Here is a 26,214-nt window from a genome sequence, read left to right as displayed (position 1 = left end):
CTGGCACGGCTCCGGCACGGCTCCGGCACGGCTCCGGCGCACTCCCCGGTTCCTCTCCCCTCAGGCCCTGGCAGGCCCAGGGCAGCGCGGCCGCGGCTTATGACGCCCAAACGGCGCGCCTGGTTCCCCACCAATGAGATCTCGTGTTACTGCGGGTGGGCAGGACTGCCACGGCCCGCCAATGAGGAGCTCTGACCTTGCGGCGCCGGTGGCCGCGGAGGGCGCTGGGAGCGGCGCTCGGCGGCGCCTCAGGTGCGGCGCTTGGGTGCCCTGCGGCTCGGCGACGCCTCAGGTGCGGCGCTTGGGTGCCTGCGGCTCGGCGACGCCTCAGGTGCGGCGCTTGGGTGCCCTGCGGCTCGGCGGCACCGCAGGTACCGTGGGGATTGTGGCGCAGCCACCCACGGGAGCGGCCAGGCTGTGTGCATGAGTGGGCGGAGAAGTAGTTCGGCCTCGCCCGGGATCGCTGCGGAGAGCTGGGCCTGACGCGGCGGAGGCCAGAGGGAAGCGTTAGGCCGGAGCCATGCGGTCCGCGGCTCGGGCGCCCGGTACGGGCGTGACAGGAGGGGCCCGCGGAGCCATAAACACCGTGACGGTAGATGTGAAACACTAGCACAGGTTGCCCAGGGATCTTGCGGAGCACAGAAGCACCCAGCGTGATCGAAGATCACATTGGATGATTCTGTGCTCCACAACCTCCCTGGAGGTGTTCAAGGCCAGGCTGGACGAGGCCTTGAGCCACCTGTTCTAGCGGGAGGTGTCCCAGCCTGTGGCAGGGGGTTAAAACTGGCTGATCCCTGAGGTCCCTTCCAACCTCAGCCACTCTGTGATTCTCTGGTGGGTTGTCTGCATGCTAAGGGAAGGATTTGTATTTACTGTTTATAATAAAGTTTTTAATTCAGTTGTAACTAGCTTTAATAGTAGGAACAGACTACTGTGGGGTGCAGGCTTAGTGAACGACAGCCCTAGGGTGCAGCCCGTGCTAAAAGTGCTAAGCCTCACACCGTTCAGCAGTGCAAAGTGAGGGTATGTTATTTTCTGGCAGTGTCCCTGCTTGGTAGTGCTTTGTATGTCTCTGTAACTTGTCAATACTGAAATTGGTGTCAGTGCAGCCTTGCTGTGTTCACCTTTCAGGGGGACTGAAGATGGCAGCTGGGATGACTCTCCAAGAGCTGGTGAATCAGGCAGCTGGCCTGCACTCTGACAGGAAGGCAGTTTGGTTTGATGAATGCAGTGGCAAGCCTCCAGCATGCTACACCTATGCAGCAGTGGTGCAGCTCGCTGTGGAATTGACAGCCTGCCTCCAGAAGCACTGTCAGCAGCAAGGGAAATGTGAAATTGGCCTTTACTGCTACCCAGGAATAAACTTACCTTCTTGGATCCTAGGGTAAGAGTTGGGATGTTTGCCATCTGTGCTGATCTTTTAGGGAGCACCTTTATAAAAGCTAAGATTCTGTCTGTTTATGGTTTTAATGATAACAAAATTGCAATAGAATCATAGAATCAACCAGGTTGGAAGAGACCTCCAAGATCATCCAGTCCAACCTATCCCCCAGCCCTAGCCAGTCAACTAGACTGTGGCACTGAGTGCCTCATCCAGTCTTTTCTTGAAGACCTCCAGGGATGGTGCCTCCACCACCTCAATAACAGCACAATTGCAGTAATACCATGGCAGTGCAGTCCAGAGCCACTGGAGCCTTGCATTCCTTTTGCTTATAGATGTCAGTGGTATCATGGTTTGAGGAGCCACTGCTGATCATTTTTATCTTGCATTCGTAGGTCTGAAGTGTATGTAGCTGTCTTTTTTTTTTTATGTGATCAAGCCCTGTGAGGAGAGGCTGAAGGAGTTGGGGGCGTTTAGTGTGGAGAAGAGGAGGCTCAGGGCAGCCTCTTTCTGGATCTTGCCATTGCTGTGGTGATAAATGCCTTGGCCAAAGAAGTCGCCTAAGTGCCTGTAGTGAAAGGCAGTCTTGGAAGCAGCAGGATGGCTGATGGGAACTGTTGGTGTTTCAGTCTCAGCTTGCTCGGCTCGGGTTTTGTGGCGTTAATTCCGGTGCTTGTCTTTGTCAGATGGAGCCGCTAGAGGGGAGGCTTGTAGTGAGCAATGCTAAGGAAGCACTGTGCTGTAAAGTGAATGAGAACAGGATGATACCTGATGTTCCTGATAAGGGAGCTGGGGGTGTTTAGCCTGCAGAAGAGGAGGCTCAGGGCAGAGCTCATTGCTGTCTACAGCTGCCTGCAGGGAGGCTGTAGCCAGGTGGGGTTGGGCTCTGCTGCCAGGCAGCCAGCACCAGAAGAAGGGGACAGAGGCTGGAGCTGTGCCAGGGCAGGTCTAGGCTGGATGTGAGGAGGAAGCTGTTGGCAGAGAGAGTGATTGGCATTGGAATGGGCTGCCCAGGGAGGTGGTGGAGTGGCCGTGCCTGGAGGTGTTGCAGCCAAGCCTGGCTGGGGCACTTAGTGCCACGGTCTGGTTGGTTGGGCAGGGCTGGGTGCTAGGTTGGGCTGGCTGAGCTTGGAGCTCTCTGCCAACCTGCTTGATTCTATGATTCTATTCTGTGATTTATAGAAATACCTAAAAATGCTTAGTGCCTGAGTTCAGAAGTGGGTGCAGTCTAACAGAATGAATGTCTCTGCAAAACACAGCAAAAAAGGGGATGTGCAGGTGTAAAAATGAGTTCTTGCTAGTGACAAAAAAAAAGATATGCACTGAGAACAGGTTTCCTGCTTAAGCTAATTGTGCATACAACTAAAGTTCCATTGCATATGCTACAGAGACAAAAAATAATGAGCAGTGCAGCACTAAAGTGTCATTGATTATTTAATGGCCAGGAAAGAGGAAATGTTTGTGATCTCAGTTACTCGTGTTAATTGGGCAATTTGTTAAATCCTGCTTCTGCTGCTGCATTCTAATGTCTGCACCCTTTGTATGTGTAGCTTTCCTAACCATTACACATGAAATGGCAGTGGGACAGGCCTATTTTCTTCAGCTGATGTGTGCAGCAGGGGTTGTGCTCCCTAGGGCCGTGCTCTGTGGCACCATTTTCCTGTTGTCACACTGCATGTCTGATGCACAGCAGCATGAGAAGGTGGACTACAGCTGAGTGTAAGGATTGCAGTGCAGTGAGTGATAGGAGTGTTGTAGTCATAAACCTCCTGTTAGTGCTGAGGAATTTTCTCCTTGCTCAGGAAATGCTTTCCACTCAGCCTAGCAGCAGAGCAAGCTGCCCAGAGATGTGCAGGCACCATCCCTGCTGATTTTCAAGGCTTAGCAGGGTGAAGTTGTGCCAGGGAAGGTATAGACTTGATATTAGGAAGTTCTTTACAGAGGGAAGGATTTGTCAGTGGAATGGCCTGCCCAGGGAGGTGGTGGAGTTGCCATCAAAAAAGCCTGGCTGGGGCACTTAGTGCCATGGTCTAGTTGATTGGGTAGAGCTGGGTGCTAGGTTGGACTGGCTGAGCTTGGAGGTCTCTTCCAACCTGCTTGATTCTCTGATTCTAGAAGTCATGAATAACCTGGTTGCAGCTGGCCTTGCCTGAGCAGGAGATTGAGCTATGCATGCTGAGGCCCTTTCCAACCTGATTTATCCTCTGTTCCAATGAACTGAGCAGCAATGGAAGGACTGTGTTGGCCAAGGGAACTGAAGCTGTTTAGTCTGGAGAAAAGGAGACTGAAGGAAGACCTCATCACTTTACAGCTACCTGTAAGGCAGTTGCAGGGAGGTGAGCATCAGTCCTGCCTGCTTAGTAACAAGTGATAAGAGGGAATAACCTCAGGTTGCACCAGAGGAGATGGAGGGTGGATAGTAGAAGAAAATTCTTCACTGAAAGGGTGATGGAAGAGTGGAATAGGCTCCCCAGGAAGGTGGCCAAGTCCTCATCTCTGGAGGTGTTCAGAAGACACAGAGGTGTGATGCTGAGGGGCATGGCTTAGCACCAGACTTGGGGCAGTTAAAGAATGGACTCAGTGATCGTAAAGGCCTTTTCCAAGCAAAGGGATTCAGTGATGCTGTGAACACAGTTCCCTTTTGCTGGGTGACAGGGAGCTACTGGGGCATTGCCGTTCTTCAGCTGGCACTGCTGAGTCAGTCAGTGCCATGTGTGAGGCAGGACAGGCAGAGGTTCTGGCTGACTGCATGACTACTCCAGGGGGCAGAATGCTGTGCTTCCAAGTCCTCCTGGATCTTGCCATTGCTGTGGTGATAAATGCCTTGGCCAAAGAAGTCGCCTAAGTGCCTGTAGTGAAAGGCAGTCTTGGAAGCAGCAGGATGGCTGATGGGAACTGTTGGTGTTTCAGTCTCAGCTTGCTCGGCTCGGGTTTTGTGGCGTTAATTCCGGTGCTTGTCTTTGTCCGAGGGAGCCACTAGAGGGGAGGGTTGTAGTGAGCAATGCTAAGGAAGCACTACGGTGTAAAGCACGTGAGAACAGGATGATACCTGATATTCCTGATAAGGGAGCTGGGGGTGTTTAGCCTGGAGAAGGGGAGGCTCAGGGCACAGCTGGGGTTGGGCTCTGCTGCCAGGCAGCCAGCACCAGAAGAAGGGGACAGAGGCTGGAGCTGTGCCAGGGCAGGTCTAGGCTGGATGTTAGGAGGAAGTTGTTGTCAGAGAGAGTGATTGGCATTGGAGTGGGCTGCCCAGGGAGGTGGTGGAGTGGCCGTGGCTGGAGGTGTTGAAGCCAAGCCTGGCTGGGGCACTTAGTGCCATGGTCTGGTTGGTTGGGCAGGGCTGGATGCTAGCTTGGAGGTCTCTTCTAACCTGCTCGATTCTATGATTCCTTTGCTTGTTCATTAGGGAAGGAATTCCACTACATGCTCAGCTTTTCCTAGGCTGCATTCTTTAGACTAGTGAGGACTGAAAGCTTTGAAATTTGGTGTCAGTGATGTTTTTGTCATCACCAACCTGCCTGGGCACATGTAATGTGGAATGATCTCATAAACCCTTCTCATCTAATCTAGTTTCTTACTGTAAAGTACCAGAAAGCAACAATGGTTATTCTTCCTACTTCATGGTCAGGCACTGGAATGAGCTACCAGGGAGGTGGTGGAGGTCCCCAGCCCTGAGTGTATTTGAGGGTTGTTTGGATGTGGTGCTTGGGAATATGGTTTAAGGTGAACCTTGTATAGAGTAGAGCTATAGGTTGAACTTGGTGACCCTAGGGGCTTTGCCAACCTGCTTGTTTCTGTGCTTCTGTGATTCCAACAAAACTCTTGAAGAGTTAGGACTACATTTTTTAGCTCTGGGAACTATAGAAGTATCAAAGTGGTTTTTTTAGGTGGGAACTATAAAAGTATTAACATTAATGAGATTTAAGAGGTGGGTTTTTTTGACTTAACTAAAAAACCAAAACCTGCAACATTTGTGTCTTGTTAGAATCCTTCAAGTGCCAGCTGCCTATTCTCCTATTGACCCAGATGCACCCCCAGTGTTATCCACTTACTTCATGAGGAAGAGCAATCTGCAGTATGTCCTTGTTGAGAATGACAAAGTCAATGTAAGTCCGGAGGCTCGATCGGCGGTTGGGCACTGTGTAGCTCTTCGGGTTGCATTCTGGTTTAACAAGCTTGTATGGGGTTGTTTTGTTTCTTCATGCCAGGAAGTGCTTTTTCATTCAGCAAAGAACATCTTTCAAAGTACAGAGTACTTCTCCTCTTCAAAAGCTGCCTGCTTTCCTATTACAGTGCTGTCCAGGCAAGCCCGTTGGGGGCTGGCTCTGGGAGATATGTCCAGGCTTATTTCTTCATGTGTCAAGGTTGAGAGTTGGGAATCCTTGCAACAGTTGAACAAAACACCTCCTGCATTTCATTTTTTGGGTTCCCTCTGCCCAGCTCTTGGATCCTACACTCTCATTGCCAGGGAAATAGACAAGAGTAGACCATCTAGGTATAATCATAAAATCGCAGAATCAGTCAGGGTTGGAAGGGACTACAAGGAGTAGCCAGTGCCAACCCCCTGCCATGCCCAGGGACACCCTACCCTAGAGCAGGCTGCACACAGCCTCAAACACCTCCAGCCATGGGGCCTCAACCACCTCCCTGGGCAACCCCTGCCAGCCTCTCACCACTCTCCTGCTCAACAACTTCCTCCTCACCTCCAGCCTCACTCTCCCCACCTCCAGCTTTGCTCCATTCTCCCCACTCCTGGCACTCCCCGTGAGCCTAAAAAGTCCCTCCCCAGTTTTTCTGTAGGCCCTTCAGATCCTGGCAGGCCACAAGAAGGTCACCTGGGAGTCTCCTCTTCTCCAGACTGAACTGGAGTCTGTGCTCATAGCAGAGCTGCTCCAGCTCTCTGATCATCCTTGTGGCCCTTCTCTGGACACACTCCAGCATGTCTGAGTTGTTCTGCAGAATTCTTGTGTCTATTTTCCCCTTCTTTCCACTATTCACATTTCTGAAGCCTGTGTTCACTCACACTTAATGGCTAAAACCACATGAGCTTCAAAAACTGTCTGATCTGTGTCCTCCAGAAGTAAAAGAAGGAACCACTGCAGATTAATTGTGCAAAACACAGATTTTCATTGCATGCAGTAGAACAGTAGCAGTGCACCCCAAGGTCTGCTGCTTCCATTGTTTGTTTTGTCTTGCAGAAGTTCCAGATGTCCCACGCTGGTTGGTTTTGCCACGGTTCCTCCCCAGCAGAACATATTGGTTTAACTCTCTTCCAGAGAAGCTCGAGCAGCACTGATGTAAATCCACAAGCAGACAAGGTGAAAAGGAAATATGAACCTTTCAGAGCTGTGGGTGACTTGCAGCCAACCAACATCACTCACCCAGCTCAAACTGAAGGAAAAACATCATCAGGAGGATACATGGATGTTGGCCAGAAGTGCTCCCTAGCATACGTCTTGCATACATCAGGAACTACAGGGACCCCCAAGATAGTCAGAGTGCCTCATGAGTGTATAGTGCCAAATATCCAGCATCTTCAGTAAGTGCATTTCCAGTTCTCTTCATGCTGTTACAAGAACTCCTTTGTATGCTTGGGAGGGATGTCGCCTGGATCTCACCTCTTCTTCCTTCCCTACCTTTTCAGATCTATTTCTCTTTGTTTCACTGGATTTTAACACCTGAAGTGTTGTTTCTCTGGCAGTTATTTTTCATGCCTAAATGTTGCTTTACTTGAATTTGTGAGGCATGAACTTCAAATGATAAACTCTTGCTATAGGTATTGTATTTTGCTATAGATATTGTATTTTGGCTCGTGACTTAAAAGAAATAGATGAGAAAATGTATTATTTGTTCTCCTTTTTAGGCTACCTAGGTCTCTTTCTGCTTCATTTAGTGCTTCCTACAAAAATCTGTTAGGAAAATGCTGTTGGTTTTCCTTTTTTGCTTTCTTTCTTGAATGAACACCCACTAGTTGAAAAATGCCTTAAAACATCCCGGCTTGGTGCATAGCATGGTGGGTATCTCTGTGAAGGACCTCCTTAGTTTCATCAGTAGTTAAAAGTCTCCATTCAGGAGCTCTGATTGTCTGGCCTGCATGTACAGAGCTTCACAAAATCACTGAGTGTCAGGGGCTGGAAGGGACCTTCAGAGCTCATCCAGTCCAACCCCCCTGCCAGAACAGGATCACCTAGACCAGATCACAAAGGAACATATCTAGATGGGTTTTGAACATCTCCAGAGAGGGAGATTCCACAACCCTCCCTGGACAGCCTCTTCCTGGGTTCTGGCACTCTCACAGGGAAAACTTCCTATGCCTCAGCTTCCACCCAGTGCCTCTTGTGCTGTCATTGGACATAAAATGATGGTTTAGGTTGGAAAGGAGCTCAAAGCTCAGCCAGTTCCAAGCCCCTGCCATAGGCAGGGACACCTCCCACTAGAACAGGTTTATCAAGGCCTCATTCAACCAGCACAACCTGGCTCCAGCCTTCTGGCATTCACCTTTGCATATTGATAACCATTGATGAGGTCACCTCTGAGTCTCTTCCAAGCAGCAGAGCCCCAGCTCCCTCAGGCTCTCCTTATAAGAGAGATGTTCCATTCCCTTCAGCGTTTTTGTGGCTTCATACCTTAGGCTTGCCAAAGTGAATCATAGAATCAAGCAGGTTGGAAGAGACCTCCAAGCTCATCCAGTCCAACTGGCACCCAGCCCTATCCAGTCAGCCAGACCATGGCACTAAGTGCCCCAGCCAGGCTTGGCTTCAACACCTTTAGGCGCTTTGACTCCACCACCTCACTGGGCAGCCCGTTCCAATGAGTGCCTTCCTTTCATTCACTCTCCTTCATTGGGAATGCTTTTTGATGACATGCATCAGATTTTTAATCCCAACTCTCTTGGCCCAGGTCCCTGTTTGAAGTCACACCAGAGGATGTGCTGTTCCTGGCTTCTCCTCTGACATTTGACCCCTCTGTGGTTGAGCTGTTCATTGCCCTGGCGAGTGGAGCCTCCATCCTCATAGTACCAAACACCATTAAGATGATGCCTGTGAAGCTCTCTGCTGCTCTGTTTCACCACCACCATGTGACAGTGTTGCAGGTAGGCAACACCTGAGGAAAGTGTCTTCAGTATCTTGCTTCTCACCTTTGCTAATGGTTGCTCCATTAGACACTACTGCTAGCAGTGCAGGAGTGTTCCCCTGCAGAGTTCTCCGGGGTGCTGTAACATGGTATCTGCTCAGAAATGTACTATTTGACTGAGGCCTGACAGAAAACAGTGAACTGAAAATAAAACAATATTCATCTGAGGAAAGCATTAATTCACAGGCTTACAGGGGGTTAGGGGTTGGAAGGAACCCAAGGAAATCACTGAGTCCAACCCCCCTGCCAGAGCAGGACAATGCTATCTAACACAGATCACAGAGGAACACATCCAGACAGGACTGGAAAGGCTCCACAGAAGGAGACTCCACAGCCTCTCTGGGCAGCCAGTGCCAGGGCTCTGGGACCCTTCCAGTCAAAAACTTCCCCCTTGTGTTGAGACAGAACCTCTTTTGCTGCAATTCCTAAGAATTAAATTAAGTTATTCTGTTAATTAGGCAGCTCAGAAGAGCATTTTTAATGCTTTTTAATGGGCTCGATGTAGCTTTTCCTCATAACCAACTTGTTAAGTATTAGCAGCAGTCTCTGCTGAAAAGAAATGTTTATAATGTGTAATTAAAAATATTACTGTGCCATTTAGAAGTGATAAAATGAGAGTAATAATAATATATATAATAATATGAATTAAAAAGTATTACTGTGCCATTTAGAGGTGATAAAATGAGAGTAAGAGAAGAACAGATTCCACAGCAACACTGACTGCTGTCAGGCTACCCGCTTAGGTGAGGCTGCCTGTGCCTCTCCTCTTGAGTACATCATCTCCTAGATGAGCTCAGCTTCACTAGTTTTAAAGTTCATCTGGGCAAAATTTACTTGAAGTCCTGAGCATCCAACATCACTGAGTGAGCCCAGCCCTTGTCTTGCAGTGTATCAAGGGGTTTTGTAGAACCTATTTGAGTGCGGAAGCTTAAATCAGAGTCTGAGGAGAAGAACTGCCTGAAGATTTGCCATTGGAATGGGCTCCCCAGGGAGGTGGTGGAGTCACCCTCCCTGGAGGTGTTCATAAAAAGGCTGGATGAGACACTTAATGCCATGGTCTGGTTGTTCTGTTGCTGGCTGCCTGGCAGCAGAGCCCAACCCCACCTGGCTACAGCCTCCCTGCAGGCAGCTGCAGGCAGCAATGAGCTCTGCCCTGAGCCTCCTCTGCTGCAGGCTGCACACCCCCAGCTCCCTCAGCCTCTCCTCACAGGGCTCTGCTCCAGGCCCCTCCCCAGCCTTGCTGCCCTTCTCTCCACACCTTCCAGCACCTCAACAGCTCTCTGCAATTCAGGAGCCCACAACTGGACACAGCACTCAAGGACACAAGACTGAGCAGTGCTGAGCACAGGGGCACAAGAACCTTCCTTGCCCTGCTGCCCACACTGCTCCTGAGCCAGCCCAGGATGCCATTGGCTCTGCTGGCCACCTGGGCACACTGCTGCATCATCTTCAGCTGCTGCCAAGCAGCATCCCCAGCTCCCTCTCTGCCTGGCTGCTCTCAGCCACTCTGGCCCCAGCCTGTAGTGCTGCTTGGGGTTGTTGTGGCCAAAGTGTAGAACCCTGCCCTTGGCCTTGTTCAGTCTCATCCCCTTGGCATCTGCCCACCCATCCAGCCTGGGCAGGTCCCTCTGCAGGGTTCTCCTACCCTCCAGCATCTCCACAGCAGCTCCTGGTTTGCTCACCTGCAAAGGTGAGGTTTGGTGACTTAAGATATCTGAGATGTCTTTCTGAGAAAAGGGGTTTTGGCTTTTTTATCTCATTATCTTGCTCAGTGAAGGAAGGGATGCTCAGATGACTTCATGACTAAAATACTCTCTTTAGTGTTTAACTGATGATGCATCATTTTCTGATGTTAGAAAAGCAGGGAGAGGTTTGTACATTTATGGGAAAAGATCTATCAGGCCTTTCTCTCTCTTTGATGTGTGTCATTCAGGCAACACCAACACTTCTCAGGAGATTTGGAGCTCACACTATTAAATCAACAGTGCTGTCTGCAGATACTTCGCTTCGTATCTTAGCCCTTGGAGGTGAAGCATTTCCTGTGCTGAGTCTCTGGAGAAGCTGGAAGCACAAGGAGAACAGAACAAGCATTTTTAATCTGTATGGTATTACTGAGGTGTCAAGCTGGGCCACTTGCTACAAGATTCCTGAGGAGGTTTTTAGTGCTGATTTTAGGTAGGAACAGTCACTTTCTTCATGACTCAACATGTGAATCATAGAATCACAGTGTTAACCAGGCTGGAAAAGACCTCTGAGATTACTGAATCCAACCTAGCACCTAACCCTTCTCACTAACTAACCCATGGCACTAAGTGCCCCAGCCAGGCTTGGCTTCATCACCTCCAGCCACGGCCACTCCACCACCTCCCTGGGCAGCCCATTCCAGTGCCAATCACTCTCTCTGCCAGCAACTTCCTCCTCACATCCAGCCTAGACCTGCCCTGCCACAGCTTGAGGCTGTGTCCCCTTCTTCTGTTGCTGGCTGCCTGGCAGCAGAGCCCAACCCCACCTGGCTACAACCTCCCTGGAGCCAGCTGCCGGCAGCAATGAGCTCTGCCCTGAGCCTCCTCTGCTGCAGGCTGCACACTCCCAGCTCCCTCAGCCTCTCCTCACAGGGCTGTGCTCCACGCCCTTCCCCAGCCTTGCTGCCTTCTCTGGGCACCTTCCAGCACCTCAGCATCTCTCTTGAGTTGAAATGAAGCTGTCACTAGAAACAACCTCCTGTTGCATGCCTACTCAGTCCTTCTGAGTTCTGTGCTGATAGAAGTGACCTTTGGTGGTTGTGTGGAAAGAACTAACTCCTTTGTTGCTCTCATACTGCCCCCTCAAGTCAAAGTTGTTGATGAATGGTTCTTGAATGACTGAAGCAGAATCTGAAGTCCTTTGTGCTTTAGACCTGTTAAGTTTCAGTGTCTGTGTTGTGATGATCTCTCTTTTAGTCATCTCTGTCTTTAGCCCTCTTCCTCATTCCAAGCTGTGACTCCCTGTGCTGAACCTGGACTAGCCTAGTCCAGGGGGTGCTGCCTGTGCACATTGATGAGGTTTTTCATTTTTGAGCAATTGAGATGTTTGTCAAGAAGAAACATCTGTAGTAGGAAGCCCCTGGCAGCTGTTTTTGCTCTGATACTAATCCTTGAAAAGACTTTACTAACTCATTTGTGCAATGGCTGATTTGTGTTCAGAAGGTAAAGACTTTTGCTCTTTCTGTCTTTAACATCTTTAGAACTGATTTCCCTGTACCTTTGGGGTCACCACTCCTTGGAACAAAAGTTGAGGTCAGAGATGCCAGCGGTTCTGCAGTTCTGGAAGGCGAGGGACAGGTGTTTATAGGTCATTTCATATTTCTTCTTCTTGTAAGATATTTTGCTTAACTGCCTGAATTTCAATAACACATTGATTGTTTTACTCAATGTCTGCTTCTGATGTACAGATTCATGCAGCATTTCAAGTTCCTGTTGGGCTGGGAACCTTCTGATGCTATTTTCAGTTATTGGAATGATGAGCAGGAAATTGCCATCACTTTATCTGCAGGCTGTGCTTTCATGATACAGACTTCTTGCTTGCATTTTCACACTCACTGGTGTAGTAAACCCCATGTATTAACTGAACTAACTGCATAGCCCTGTTTGGAGATTGCAGAAGTTTAGGCACTGGTAATCCTTTAGTCCCTCTTAGAATGCTTGTTAGAGTGGAGGGGAATGGGATAAAATGCTTCTTATCTTCCTGTGCAGTGAGCCGTTTGCTCTGTATGACCACAGCCTCTCCTGCTCTAGGTGGTGAAGAGAGAATCTGCTTTCTTGATGATGAAACAAGCTTACCTCTAGGCACAATGAGAGAAACAGGGGATTTTGTGAGAGTGCACAGTGGAGAGTTGTTCTTCTTGGGTCGGAAAGACAACCAGATCAAACGGCATGGCAAGCGCTTCAACATCGAGGCGCTGCAGCAGGTGAGGTGACAGCATCGAAGGGCAGACCACTGTCATCAGAAATGTCTGTTTGTCTGTTCTCAGATGATTTTTAGGAGCCTGAAAGAAATGTGGAGTGCTTATTATCAAAACCCTAGTCACCTCATTTAGTGAGGAGTTTGGTTCTGATGAGTTCTTAGCAATCCCTTCTGTTGTGTGATTGCTGGGGAGCTGCAGGAGCACCTGAGGAGCCCCTGAGCCTTGCACTGCAGTGCTTGTGTAGTGACTAACACAAGATGTTGTCACACTTGTGGGTGGTATCATATTTGGGACAGTTGAGGCAAATAATCCATCTCTGAGTTCATTTTTATGTAAAGGAGTACAAGCTCCTTTACACGAGCTCATTGCTGTCTACAACTACCTGAAGGGAGGCTGTAGCCAGGTGGGGTTGGGCTCTGCTGCCAGGCAACCAGCAACAGAAGAAGGGGACACAGCCTGAAGCTGTGCCAGGGCAGGTCTAGGCTGGATGTGAGGAGGGAGTTGTTGGCAGAGTGATTGGCACTGGAATGGGCTGCCCAGGGAAGTGGTGGAGTGGCCATGGCTGGAGGTGATGAAGCCAAGCCTGGCTGGGGCACTTAGTGCCATGGTCTGGTTGGTTGGGCAGGGCTGGGTGCTAGGTTGGGCTGGCTGAGCTTGGAGCTCTCTGCCAACCTGCTTGATTCTAGGATGATTCTAAGCTTGAGCTACAAGAGAGGGCATTTCAGAGCATGTTAGGTAGGAATGTGAGACAAGTTTTAAATGAGTACTCCTTGTAAATTGTGGTTTCTACTCCTTTTTGTCCACTGATAAGCTGCATTTCAAAGCAAGGCTAATGTTTTTCTGATTACAGGCTGCTGAAGATCTTCATCAGGTAGAAGCTTGTGCAGTGATCTGGCATCAGCAGGAAAAGCTTATCCTGTTTGTTGTACCCAGAGATGATTTAGAAGAGAGAGAAATGCTTCAAGAACTCCAGAAACGTGTCCCAGCTTATGCAGTCCCTGATCAGCTTGTACTGATTGAAGCTCTGCCATTAACCCTACATGGTAAGTGACAGCATCATGTACCCATTTAATCATCACTGCTTCTTTGTATGTTATTCTTTAATTACTATTTTCCTAACCAAAATCTGGGACCTGATTCATGCTGTTTAAACAGATTAGATAACCAGCTCTAGCAGTTAGGAAATCATGACCATGAGTGATGTTTTCCTGGCAATGTTTTCTTCAGGAGTCAAAGATTAGTGGTCAAATCGATTTAGTTTCACACTCTGCATTTGTTTTCTCAGTTGCTCCTGTTGCACTCTGCAGCAGAGCCCTGCCTTTAGCTGAGGTTTCACAGAATCATAGAATGGCTCAGGCTGGAAGGGACCTTGGAGATCATCTACTGCCGTGGGCAGGGACACCTCTCAACCAGACTTGGCTGCTCAAGGCCTCATCCAGCCTGGCCTGCAGCACCCCCAGCAAGGAGGCAGCCACAGCCTCCCTGGGCAGCCTGGGACACACTCTCAGCACCCTCACACTCAGCAACTCCTTCCTCAGCTCCACTCTCAGCCTGCTCTGCCTCAGCTCCAAACCATTGCCCCTTGGGCTGTCTCTAGAGCCCCTGATGCAAAGTCCCTCTGCAGCCTTCCTGCAGGATCCCCTGAAGCCTTCTCCCCTGCAGGCTGCACACCTCCAGCTCCCTGAGGCTGTGCTCACAGCAGAGCTGCTCCAGCCCTTGCAGCATCTTTGTGGGGAAGGTCAGGCCCTAAAGGTGGGATGAGGTGGGAGGCAGAGTGAATTTTCATAAACTCCACTGGGTTAAAGGAGATGCAGTTGAGGATGACTAAAGAAGTGTGTGCAAGAATAAAGTGACTGTTTGTGCAGAGCAAGTCTTGGAAGTGTCAGAGCTAAAAGAGCAATGCAAATGCCCATCCTTTCTTTTCCACAAAGGCAAAGTTGACGTCTCTGAGCTGAGCAGGATTTACCAGGAGCGTGGAGGCTGCCGCAGGCGTGACAGTAAGCTGCGCGGCGCAGAGGACTTGTGGGCAAGCCTGCAGTATTTATGGAAGGTAGTATTTTGAGCTGCCTTTTTATCTTTGCAAGTGGATCATTATACTTGTGTCAGGAATTAAACACTTCTAAGAAGTATGACTAATGCAACCAGAAGGTTCTGGCTGCTGAGGGAGTTGAGCAGTGCAGCTCTTTCTGTTCAGTTAATGCTCCAATAGGGTCACTCTGCAGAGGCCAGGACGGGGTCCTTTGTCTTTCTCTATCAGGCTCTGAGGTACAGACCATTAACACAGTAGGGATGTAAGCTGTCAGTGGCTTTTGGATTACTGCTTTGTGTGCCAAAGAAGGTTTCCCCAAGAGAAATGAGGAGCTGGGATGTGGAAACTTTGTGCAGAATGGCTACTGTGTTAGTGGAGTTTCTTACTTCTTCCTAGGGTAATTGTGGTTGGAAGAGTCCTATCGAATAGATGGCACAGTTGCATCATTGTCTCTTCAGCTGTGTTTGTTTAGCTTCTAAAAGTCTGCTCAAGGCTTGCTGTGCAGGCTATTGCCAAACAGTATGAACTTGCCTTTCTGCAGACAGGGTTCCAAGGCTCACCTGAAAGTGGGGCTTCCTGTGCCTAGGGCTTCAAGAAGTAAATGTGGTGAGATCAGTAACACAGTTTGCCTGTGCTGATATTTTCTGTATTGGTGGCTAGAAAAAAAGATAACCCCAAAGGGTCAGGATCTGCCCTGGGCCCATTGTGGACAGCAGAAAGCAGCTACCAAAAGCAGAGGATTTGGACATCACACCTAGATTTAACAAGCAGGGAATGCCAAATGCAAATCCTTCATGAACTGAAGATGTTAGCCCTTCAAAAGAAAGTAGATAAGTAGGTTACTTAAATAATCCAAAAGTCAAAGACAGCAGTTTAATAAAATCAAGCACCTAACCCAATCTTGCCCAAAGGCATTGCTGTGCCAGCTGGGAGGCTGGCAGTGAAAAATGCTCTTGAGGTTGAAAGGGACCAACAGAAATGCAGCACAGTTCACTTCAGTGCCTTGGGCTGCAGAACTGAAATGGAGCAAACCCTTCTGCAGTACAGAGCAAGTTCCTCCCCAGCCCTGCCTCTAGCCTGTTTTGCAGCAGGGGCTTGCCTCAGTGCTTCATTTGCAGTTCAGGTGGGTTTTACCCAGCTCGAGTTTCTGTGTGTGTGACATGGTGCAACTCCCATGGACTGCTACCTCTCCCCTTCTCCTGTCCAGGCTGTGCTGGGTGTCCTGGGTGATGACACAGGGATCCCAAGAGATGCACTATTCCTGGGCAGTGGTGGAGACTCCTTGAAGGCTCTGAGGCTTCACGATGAACTTGAGCTGCTGGCAGGGAAAGCTGTGCCAGGACTCCTTGAAGCTATTCTCAGCTGCTCCATTGAGGGGGTCTATAGACATATCCTTCAAATCCTGTTTCCAGATGAAGGGAAATTAATGAACTGTGACAGTGGTGTGAAAAGAAAACCAAGTGGGAAGAGTGGAGAGGAGCTGCATGGCAAACACATCAGGCTGAAAGCTGAGAGAGGCCTGGAGGCTGCTGCAGAGTTCGTTCCACTGATCGCGATAAGCAGAGGAAATCATTTTCTTTCTCTGAATGCCATCAAGTCCTTTCTGCAGCCCAGGAGTGCAGCAGAGGTAGGAGTGGAGCTGCCACAGCAGCCAGCCTCTCTGCACGCAGCGACTGCAGGTGTCTTGCGAAGCCACACGCAAGGCTGTGGGACAGAGAAGCGGATTTTGGCAGCTGTGAAGCAGGCAAACGAAGCCAGCTCCTGCTCGGCACAGCGAAGCCATGCGGCAGCAGGAGTGCATCTGTGCCTTAGGTGGAAGTCCAACACAGGGAAATGCGTTGATGCATCACCTCTGGTCGTAGTCCCAGCTGCAGAGGCCACACCTGCACTTGTGTTTGTGGGCTCCCACTCCCACACAGTGCAGGCCATCGATCTGGAGTCAGGGGAAGTAATCTGGGAGAGGCCCCTTGGAGATCGGATTGAGTCTTCTGCCTGCATGTCCAAGTGTGGGCATTTCCTTGTGGTTGGTATGGCTTTTCTTTCAGCCTTCAGCTTCAGTTATCTTTGCTGCTAAAGACAAGATGAGTGGTAGAGAACCTTACTTCTCACCTCTGAATGTCCTCCATCTGCACTTTATAGCCATAAACTTCTCTATCTGCTTCAAAATGAATTTACTGCACACTAGAAGGACAAAGTATATTAAGCTGTGTGATAACCAGTGATGCAGCTTCTCTAGCATGAACACTTGTGCCTTCTTATACACCAACTTACTAACAAGGCTTCATGAAGTGTCAGTGGAGACTCTTGCTCTTTGCTGGCTGATTAACTATATGTATATATATAAAAGTATCAAAAATTATAGTCTTAAACTGCCTTTAAAATTGGGTAGAGGCAGAAATGAGGAGATGGTGCCTCCTGTTTTTTCAGAGAGTTTAATTGCCTTGCTGAGGTGAGTTTTAGTTTTGTTGTACCTGTTGCCAGCAGAGTTGCCATTGTAGCTAAGCTGTGTCCATCACTGGATGGTGTCCAAGCAGGGTGGTGGTTTTCTTCTTTTTATTAGTGTTTTGAGTGCTGTTTGCTCTGGTAACAAATTGAATGCTTCACTGAATCTGAAAGAGTTTCTAGAACAAGCTGAGTTTTCATACAGACTTCATTCTCCCACTACTTTTGCTTTCAGGAAGAAGTAGGGAGAGAGAGCATTAAAAAAACTCAGCATTCTCCCTTTTTGACAACTCTTCCATGGTTTCTAATATTACTACTGTCAAAAAGCAGTGGTGTTCTAAGTGTAACCTGGAAATAGTCCAAATGTACCCTGGAAAGAACAATCAATTTGAGTGTATGATGTGTCAGCAAAGACTTTGAGCTAAAAGGAGAGGAGGAGCTTTGGAAAACGTGTCCAGACTCCCTCCTGAGTCACAGGATCACAGGACGTTAGGGGTAGCAAGGGACCCAAAGAGCTCACAGAGTCATCTGTTTTCTTTCTGCAGCCAGCAGCATAAGCCATGCCCTAGATACAGTCATGCTTCTTTTTTTGCCTCTTGTGTTTCCTCTCACCCAGGTTGTTATGATGGCTTAGTTTACGTGCTTCAGAGCAGTGATGGAGAAGTCCACTGGACCTTTGTCACAGGAGATACTGTGAAGAGCTCTGCAGTTGTAGACCCTGGCAGCGGAGTAGCCTACATAGGCTCCCATGACCAACATCTCTATGCCTTGGATATTTATGTAAGAGCCCTGACTTGTACACACACAACAACAGATTTCCAGCTCAGACACTTGTAGCACACCAGGTGAAGCTCCACTGGTTGTTAGTACTCTCCAGAGTTCACAATTACTCTTTAGAAATAGGCCTGCTTGAAAGTGGGGTTAGGATTCTCTGGTGGTAAATGGCATTAGTGGAGCCCTCAGCTGTGGTTCTGGTACTACCAGTCCTGGTTGAAAGCAAATCTTGGGTTTCTTTGGTATTAAATTCTCTGTGTGTGGTTCAGAGTAGGCTGCCTAGCTGGAAACAAAATTATGAGTTAATGAATCACAGAATCATAGAATGGCTCAGGCTGGAAGGGAGCTCAGAGCTCATCTCCTTCAACCTCCCCACCATGCCCAGGGACACCTCTCAGCTACACTCAGCTGCTCAAGGCCTCATCCAGCCTGGCCTGCAGCACCCCCAGCAAGGAGGCAGCCACAGCCTCCCTGGGCAGCCTGGGACACACTCTCAGCACCCTCACACTCAGCAACTCCTTCCTCAGCTCCACTCTCAGCCTGCTCTGCCTCAGCTCCAAACCATTGCCCTTGGGCTGTCTCTAGAGCCCCTGCTGGAAGGTCCCTCTGCAGGATGCCAGAGAGAGAAGCTTACATTGTAAAAGTGTAGGTGAAGGGAGCTGGCCAAGGAGGGGGCAGCTCTGCCTCTTCCTTAGCTGCATTTCTGGTATTTACTGGAAGAGCAGTGGCAGGGAGGTTGTGTCTTCACTTCTAACTAGCATTTGCTGAGGGAGTGCAGTGCTTGACAAGCTTTGGCATTCAGAGGTTTTTGTAAATGTGGTGAGCTTCACCTCCAACTCAAAGGGGTTTTGTCTTTGTTCTTGTGCTTGCAGCAGAAGGAGTGTGTGTGGAAGGTGCACTGCAACGGTGGAGCTGTGTTTTCATCTCCTTGCCTGAGTTCTTTCCCACATCACCTTTATGTTGCCACTCTGGGAGGACTGTTACTGGCTGTAAACCCAGTATGTACCTTTGCTCACTTGTCTTTGATCCCAGCCCCCAGTTCAAACCAAAGCAAAGAGCATTTCTGCAGTTAAGGTGACTTCTCTGATGGAAGGAGCTAGATGATCAGCTTACCATAAGGCACTCGAGGGAAAAGTACCTTATTGTTATAGCCACAGCTACCAAGCTAATTGCTGTGCTTCAGAAAGCTACCTGGGGACACAGGGACCTGGAGGCACTTGCTGCAACGTACATGCTGCTGTAGGCCAAAGGTGGACTCAGGATCTTGTCGTCCCCATGTCCTACCTTAGCAGAGGAGCTGCTGAGTGACAGCAGAGCTGTAGAGTTATTTTTCCCCTCCTTTTGACAGATTTTTAAAGAAATAAGTTGCACACAACTTAGTGAAACCAGACCAGAAGCAGCAGCCCCTTGGGTCCTTTTCCTCTTTCCCTCCCTGCAGTTGTTTCAAGAGCTGTGCTCTCAGTCTTGGCCTGCACTGCTGCTCTCTGCACTGGGAAAGCACTGCTGGGCGTGATAGATGTGGAGCAATTTCATGGTCTGCTGAGGCATTGCTGGCTTACAGCTGGTCCTGCCTGATAAAAGGGACACATGTTCTTATACTCACACAAGCCAGAGCATCAGTCCCAACCATCTTTACCTCCCACCCATCAGTTTCCCCACTGATAGCCAAGCCCCTGCTAGAAAACCAGGGCTTGTTTGGGCAGCTCTGGTGGGCAGTGCTTAAGAAACAGCAGCTTTGACTTTCCATAACAACCTCAAGCAGAGCTACAGGCTGGGGACAGAGTGGCTGGAGAGCAGTCATGCAGAGAGGGACATGGAGGGGTGCTGGGAGATAGTAGCTGAACATGAGATGCTGAGGTGCTGGAAGGTGTGGAGAGAAGGGCAGCAAGGCTGGGGAGGGGCCTGGAGCACAGCCCTGTGAGGAGAGGCTGAGGGAGTTGGGGGTGTGCAGCCTGCAGCAGAGGAGGCTCAGGGCAGAGCTCATTGCTGCCTGCAGCTGCCTGCAGGGAGGCTGCAGCCAGGTGGGGTTGGGCTCTGCTGCCAGGCAGCCAGGGACAGAAGAAGGGGACACAGCCTGGAGCTGTGCCAGGGCAGATCTAGACTGGATGTGAGGAGGAAGTTGTTGGCAGAGAGTGATTGGCATTGGAATGGGCTGCCCAAGGAGGTGGTGGAGTAGCCGTGGCTGGAGGTGTTGAAGCCAAGCCTGGCTGGGGCACTTAGTGCCATGGTCTGGTTGGTTGGGCAGGGCTGGGTGCTAGGTTGGGCTGGCTGAGCTTGGAGCTCTCTGCCAACCTGCTTGGTTCTATGATCCTGAGTAACAGGTACCTGAGAAACCCCAGCTGTGACGTCCAGTGATGGCAAAAATAGGAGTGTGCAGGCTACAGGAGGAAGTGACAATCACAGCTGCTGGGTTGCAGTGTTTATGGTTTCTGACATAATCCATATGACTTACTGGCAGCATAGCTGCTCCTTCACTGCTCCTCATCACAGGCCGAGGAGCTGGGAAGGGAAGGAAGAAATAAGACTGGCATTTATTAAAGCTACTACACTGTTACCACTGGTTTGCCCAGAGGGAGGAAGGGAAGGGGGAAACAGGTATTGGCTGTTCTAGGGGAAGCACTAAACATTTTGCTTCTGGAGTGTGTTCTGGAGCGAAGCCTGCTTTGATTTGCTCCTTTGCTTTGCCTTGTTTTCCCCTCTTTTTTCCCCCTTTTATTCACACTCTCTCTTTTTTTTTTCTCCTATTTCTTGTTTTTGTTTCTCTCCTTGTGTTCTTTTTTTAATTCTCCCTCCACCCCAGTTCTTAAGGGTTGGGTCACAACCAGGTCAAGCTGTGGAAGAAGGAAGGGTTGTCTCGTGTGGCTTGTTGCAGTTGTGTTAAACATCAGGTGACATCCCATGGTGCCCCTTACAGGTGACTGGGAACACGATCTGGAAGAGCTCCCTGGGAAAACCCCTCTTCTCCTCCCCTCACTGCAACGAGCACTGTGTTTGCGTTGGGAGTGTGGATGGCAACCTCTATTGTTACACTCACACTGGAGAAAAGGTACAGGTGCTGCTATTGGGGGGGTTATGTCGCTCACACACCCTTGAACAAGATGCTTTGCTCTGGAGTTGAGTGACTAGTCACATCTCTTTGTGACCCAGCCAGGAGTGTCTGTTGGGGGTGGGAGAGAGAGAAGGAAGAAAAGCTGTGTGCCTAGGGTAGTCCACAGAGCTGATGGCAAAACTGCCAGCTCTCAAGTGCAGGAAATGAATTTCTAACTCAGAGTTTCCACCCAAGGTGAAAGGGTCAGGAGTGGAGCCAGCAATGAACTGGTGTAGTTTTGGGGTTGGACATTTTCAAGCCATCCTTTTTTGTAAGGTGGTGGCTGTTTGAAGAGAAGGTTTTTAGCACGCTTGTGCATTTATCAATCCTCAGTCTGCAAAATAGGTGGCAGTCTTCACCTTCAATTAAATATTGGGTTAGCTCTTCAGAGAGCAGTGTGGTCTGTAGTTGGTGTTAAACCAGCTGGCAGTGTTTCTGTTTGCTTGCCTGAGGTGCAGTATGCACAGCAACCCCCATGCCTTTTCTGAGCAGAAAATGTCTTAGCCTGTGGCCTGCTATCTGGCTGCTTGCAGCAGAGCCCAGACCCTCTTGAGGAGGGACCTGCACATCATTAGCATGAGCAGAGCAGCTCCTTCCTACAGAAGGAGCATTTGCCAGCTTGCACAGAATGGCACAGTAGCAGAGCTCTGAGAGTTCATCACTGGCTCTGGTACAGCAGCCCAGGAATAGCCTTTTCCCACGCTAGGCAGCTTTATCTGGGCCTCACCAGAGGCAGTAACTCTTGCACACCTCTTTTATGAGCCTTTTATCACTTACTCTGTGTGTAAAATGAGACAAGTATTTAGCAGCTCTCCCTGAGCTAGTGAAATAAAATGCTGTGCTGGCAGCAGCCAGGCTAGTAAAAAAAGGACAGTGAGCAACCTCTGCTAATGGGTGGTGCTGTTCTCTCTGCAGGCTTGGCACTTTGCCACCAATGGACCTGTGTTCTCCTCTCCATGCATCTCAAGTTTAACTGAGCAAGAGGTATTTGTCGGCTCCCACGACTGCTTTGTCTACTGCTGCAGCATGGAGGGTCAGCTGCTGTGGAAATTCAAGGCTACTTCCAGTGTGTATGGAGCACCATTTGTTTTCCAAAGTGATGGCTGCAAGGACAGGATTCTTTTGGCAGCTGTATCTACAGATGGCAGAGTGTGGATCCTGAATGCCAAGACTGGCACAGCAGAAGGAGCAGAGAAGCTTCCAGGAGAGGTTTTCTCTTCCCCCGTAGTATGGGGCACAAAGCTGGTTGTTGGCTGTAGAAATGATTATGTTTATTGCCTAGATTTGTGTGTAACAGGGAAAAAGACCAGCTGAGACCCTGGGCTGCTTCCTTGTGAGGGTTTACATTGGGAAATTAAGAACTCTCCCAGGTGCTCTCTGCCTATTTTCCCTGTAGGCAAGAACTGTTCTTTGCAGATCTCTGGGGTAGCATTTTGCACCAGGCAGTGGCCAGGGTAGGTAGAGAGGTTATTTGGTGCCTTGCTGGCCTGATAGAGGGGAGATGGCTACTTAGCACGCAGCTAGAAGTGTCACTGTCCCTCCCTCATTCCCCAGCTCCAGTTGCCCAAAGGACATGGTTCAGATGGTTTGGAGCTGAGCAGTATGAACATGCAAGTGAGTAGCCTGACCTCAGTCACTTGCACTGTGCTAAGGTGCCCTGCTCCGAGTGTGAACACATTGGCCCCTCTGAGGGAGGAAGGTCCAGCCTAGCCTGGGCCCTGAGGTTCCTCTGTAGCCTGTGCCTAGCTCTTGCAGGCTGGTGAGGCTTCTGTGCCATGGCAGGGTACCCCAGCTCCTTTCCTGACCCAGACTCTTCACTTGCTTTCTGAGGACAGAGCCTGCATTGCACATCCCTGGTCTTAGTGACCTGCTTGCTCAGGATGTACGACCTCAGCAGCTCATCCATAGTGACCTTAGGCCTGCCGTGGTGTCAGCTCAGTCAAGCATGGCCTTGGAAGTCAGGAGTCAGCTGTGCTGAACTGGGGAACAGACCTAGAGCTGGATGATTACTGCATGCCCATGACAGGCAGTCTGGGAGGTGTGCACTGCTCAAATCACTGGCAGCAGGGACCTGACTGAGTGCTCCCTGCAGTGTCTTTACAGAGAGCTGCTAATTAAGGGCTGTGTGAATTGCCTTTGGAGTCTCTGACAGGACTTACAGTGGACCTGGCAAGGTGACTCGAGTCTGTGCAGTGACAAAAGTGCACTTACTGAGAGCAGCTTCCTGCTTAGGAGCCTACTGAAAGAACCACAGTAGAAGGTAAGATCTGAGTCTCTACTTTGAAATGTAACAGAGTAGAAGCTGCCCTGGGCTGTGGTGCTTCACAGCTGCTTCCTCCACTTTATCCTTAGCAGCCACTTGTGGCACTGTAAGAAGTCGTTCATAAAGCAAAAGGAGACAGAAGAAGAAGACACCCAGCAGTGCTTAGGTAGACTTGCCTGGGTTATAGTTTACTAAGAATCCAAATGACATCAGTATAATAAACAATTGCACTTTGAAACAGTTGAAAAATTAAAAAAGTACACAACAAATACCCCACAATTATACCTCTGCTCCACTGTGTCCAGTGCTGCCTCAACAGAGAGCTTCAGCAGCTCTAACCTGGGCAGGAGGAATGGTGGTTTGGGTGTGGAAGTTACAAAAAGTGGAGACAGTGCTATACTACAGAGTGGTTTGTCCAGTTCTGACACCAGCTTTGCTGTTCCCAGCTCACTGCTGAGGGCTTGGGGTTATTTTTACACATGCCCAACACTTCCTTAGACAGGGCTGCCACAAAGCCACACCTGAGTGCTGTGTAGGGCAGACTGGTGTTAACTGACCGTGCAGTGTCGCTGCTGGACGCATCCACGTCAGAACCAGCACCCAGGGTGACACCAGATGCCTTTATGGGTGAGGAAAGCCTCTGCTTTGAAGCTTCAGCTGAAGCCCATCTTCAGCAGAGGCTCTGTTTTGAGTGCTGTAAATGGGTTGGACTGGGAAGCTGCATCCTTGCCTCACCCACAACTGCACCTCCTCTTGCTGTGCTTTGCAGGGTGCCAACATCTTAACTCTTGCTCCTCATTTACTTCATCTTCTCTGTATTTCTGCCTGGCTCCTTCTCTTGAGAAAGACTCGTGAAGGTAGATTTGAGGCAGTTGAGTTCCTGTGATTACAAGTGTAGAGACGCTGAAGAAGTGCAGATTTAGCTAAGCTGCACCAAGTCATGGTGCTGGCAGAGCAAAAATCCTCCTGGCCAGTTCTTCAGGTGAGCTTGCAGAGATCTGACTTGCAAGGCTTTGGTCTTTTTTTCCTCAGAGGTCTGAAAGCAGCAGTGACCTCTCTCTGTATAGAACCTTTTTAATACTTACAGCAGGGGTTACAGAGGAAACTGACCAAACCCCATGGCTTAGAGAGACCCAAGGGAAGCCCTCTTGCTGCTGCACATCTGCTGAGGGCAGTGTGGCCATTGTGCTTTTGCTGTTGTCACCATGGGACTGAGCTTTTGGATGGGAGTGTCTTCAGGCATGACTTCTGCTGCCAAGCCCTTTGTGAGCCTTGGGAGGGGAGGACAGGGCAGGCTTCCTTCTGTTTCCTGCATCAGGTAAAGTGCTGCTACTCAGGCTGCATCCAGCAGTTTGGCTACCATACTCCCATGAACCAAGTGTGGTGAGACAGTTACTGTAATGAAGCAACTTCTGATGGAAATGTCTCCCTGGACGATGCTGTAAGCCCAGATGAACCTTTGTGGTCATAAAAAGGAGCCACTTAGAGTGGTTAGAGGCTTCCTTGTAGAACAAACTCGGGTGTGTATTTACTAGGGTGACTTCTCAAAGTGTAGCCCCAGCTCTTCCTGTGGGACAGTGAGGACAGCAACATTTTTATTACACCATGGACTTTGTCCTCTTTTGTAAGAGGCAGCGTGTGACCATTTCTGTTTTAGTGACAAGCATAATAAAGTGTTGGATTGCCACAGCAGATAACCTGAGATGGGCTGAGTAAGCTCCTTCCTGGAGCTGCACATGGAGTAAAACCAGGCAGAAGGCAGAATTAAACACTCCTGAGACTGACTGGCTTCATTTTCTGTTCTCAGTTAAGTTCTGCAAATCTTCCTCCTCTAGGAACTGAGACAAATTCTGCAGTTACAGGAGCACAGGAGCAGTTTGCTCACTCTAGTTCCAGTCAACTGATTGCAGGTTGTAGCCTACAGTGGCTGCCTCTGTGCATCTTAAACATGGCCAAACTCTCAAACAGGGATGCACCAATGCCCACAGTGACCACTGACTCCCTGGCTTCTTTCAGACACTGAGTTTTTGCCTCAATCATTTCTTTTCTTTAAAGGTAGGATAAAATGTTCTCTTCCTAGGAGTGAGGGACTGCAGGCATGGTGCATTCAGCCTGTGATGAAGGACATGAGCTCAGCCTTTGGCTGGTAGCAGCCTTCTGCTTAGCCTTTGCAGCTGAATGGCATGGCCTTGGTGAGGAAGCTTTCGGAGAGCAGGACTGACAGCCCCTACAGTTTAACACTTAAAATGAAAGAAGAGAAGGCAACATGCATCTTGCCTTCATTTTCAACAAGGGAGCGCTGACAAAGTCCCTGGGCAGAGAGCTGCAGTTCCAGAACCGAACACTCACAGAACGCAAGGAGCTCCTGAGCTGAAGGTGTGGTCTTTAGGGTGATGCTGAAGCTGCCAGGCAGTGTCTGAGCACTCTCAGCTTGTCGAGGGAGTCTGGCTGTAGAATCTTTGCCATGCCCCCTCATCAGCTATTGGTCCAAGCAAATGACGCTATGAGTGGAGTAGACTTTATGGTGAGCTAGAGCAAAAGGGGGACCAGTTCAGTTTGCAGTTCTTTCAATACATGCATTTGCACCTTTTCCCTGTGTAAAAAGCTGAATAAATAAAAGGAAGCAATTGATGGGCTGCAGCAGGGATGTCACTTGTCACTTTACTTGATGATCTGTGGACAGTCACTCCAGGCTTTTGCTTTCCTTTTGGCTAGGGCCAGCCAGGCTGGTTCTGTTGACACAGGGTTTGCATCGGGCGTGGAGAACCTCTTGGCCACCTCCTTTGCCAGCGGTGTCGGTGGAACAGAATCTGAAATCTCCACTGGTTTTGGTGGGGTGGGGAAGGGAAGAGAAAAAACAATCACTGATTGGTGTTCAAGAACAGACTGGATGGGGCACTGAGTGCCATGGCCTAACTGATTGGACAGGGCTGGGTGCTAGGTTGGATTGGATGAGCTTGGAGGACTCTTCCAACCTGCTTGGTTCTATGATTCTATGCTAGAGACTTGCTTCATGCTCACTGCCAACCTTTTCACTCAAATCTTTACTGTGTTTGCAAATTAATCAGGTTGGGAGGAGCTGAGTTCCCTTTCCCAGAGCTGACTCCAAATAATGCAGAATGGCAGGGACAACATTTGCAGTTCTGTGAGATGCAGAGAA

General features: G+C 49.5%; 2 protein-coding genes across 8 annotated transcripts in view; one reads left to right on the top strand and one right to left on the bottom strand.

Moving 5' to 3' along the window:
* The first annotated feature begins 221 nt into the window (after positions 1-221).
* AASDH (aminoadipate-semialdehyde dehydrogenase) lies at positions 222-25,694 on the top strand. Of its 5 annotated transcripts, none has more exons than XM_064149318.1 (15): positions 222-292; positions 1,132-1,384; positions 5,367-5,487; positions 6,580-6,920; positions 8,282-8,474; positions 10,449-10,690; positions 11,739-11,845; positions 12,289-12,461; positions 13,309-13,501; positions 14,390-14,508; positions 15,695-16,514; positions 17,546-17,709; positions 18,576-18,701; positions 20,618-20,749; positions 21,707-25,694. In XM_064149318.1, exons 2-15 carry the CDS (start codon positions 1,143-1,145, stop codon positions 22,103-22,105), a joined length of 3,372 nt encoding a protein of 1,123 aa, XP_064005388.1. In that variant the 5' UTR covers positions 222-292; positions 1,132-1,142; the 3' UTR covers positions 22,106-25,694. The 5 variants fall into 5 exon arrangements, with proteins under 5 accessions (XP_064005388.1, XP_064005390.1, XP_064005393.1 ...); XM_064149319.1 differs by having other exon boundaries at positions 233-252; XM_064149320.1 differs by lacking the exon at positions 18,576-18,701.
* Positions 23,222-26,214, bottom strand: part of CRACD (capping protein inhibiting regulator of actin dynamics) — a 99,579-nt gene continuing 96,586 nt past the window's right edge. For all 3 annotated transcript variants that reach the window (XM_064149317.1, XM_064149316.1, XM_064149315.1), the window contains exon 12: positions 23,222-25,876. In XM_064149317.1, coding sequence (XP_064005387.1) covers positions 25,716-25,876 — 161 coding nt within the window. In that variant the 3' untranslated portion in view covers positions 23,222-25,715. The remainder of the gene's footprint in view (positions 25,877-26,214) is intronic.

The sequence above is a fragment of the Pogoniulus pusillus genome, chromosome 9 (assembly GCF_015220805.1).
Source record: "Pogoniulus pusillus isolate bPogPus1 chromosome 9, bPogPus1.pri, whole genome shotgun sequence".
Lineage (NCBI taxonomy): Eukaryota > Metazoa > Chordata > Aves > Piciformes > Lybiidae > Pogoniulus > Pogoniulus pusillus.
The sequence above is the reverse complement of the archived record's forward strand: the minus strand, read 5'-3'. Positions and strand labels throughout refer to the sequence as shown.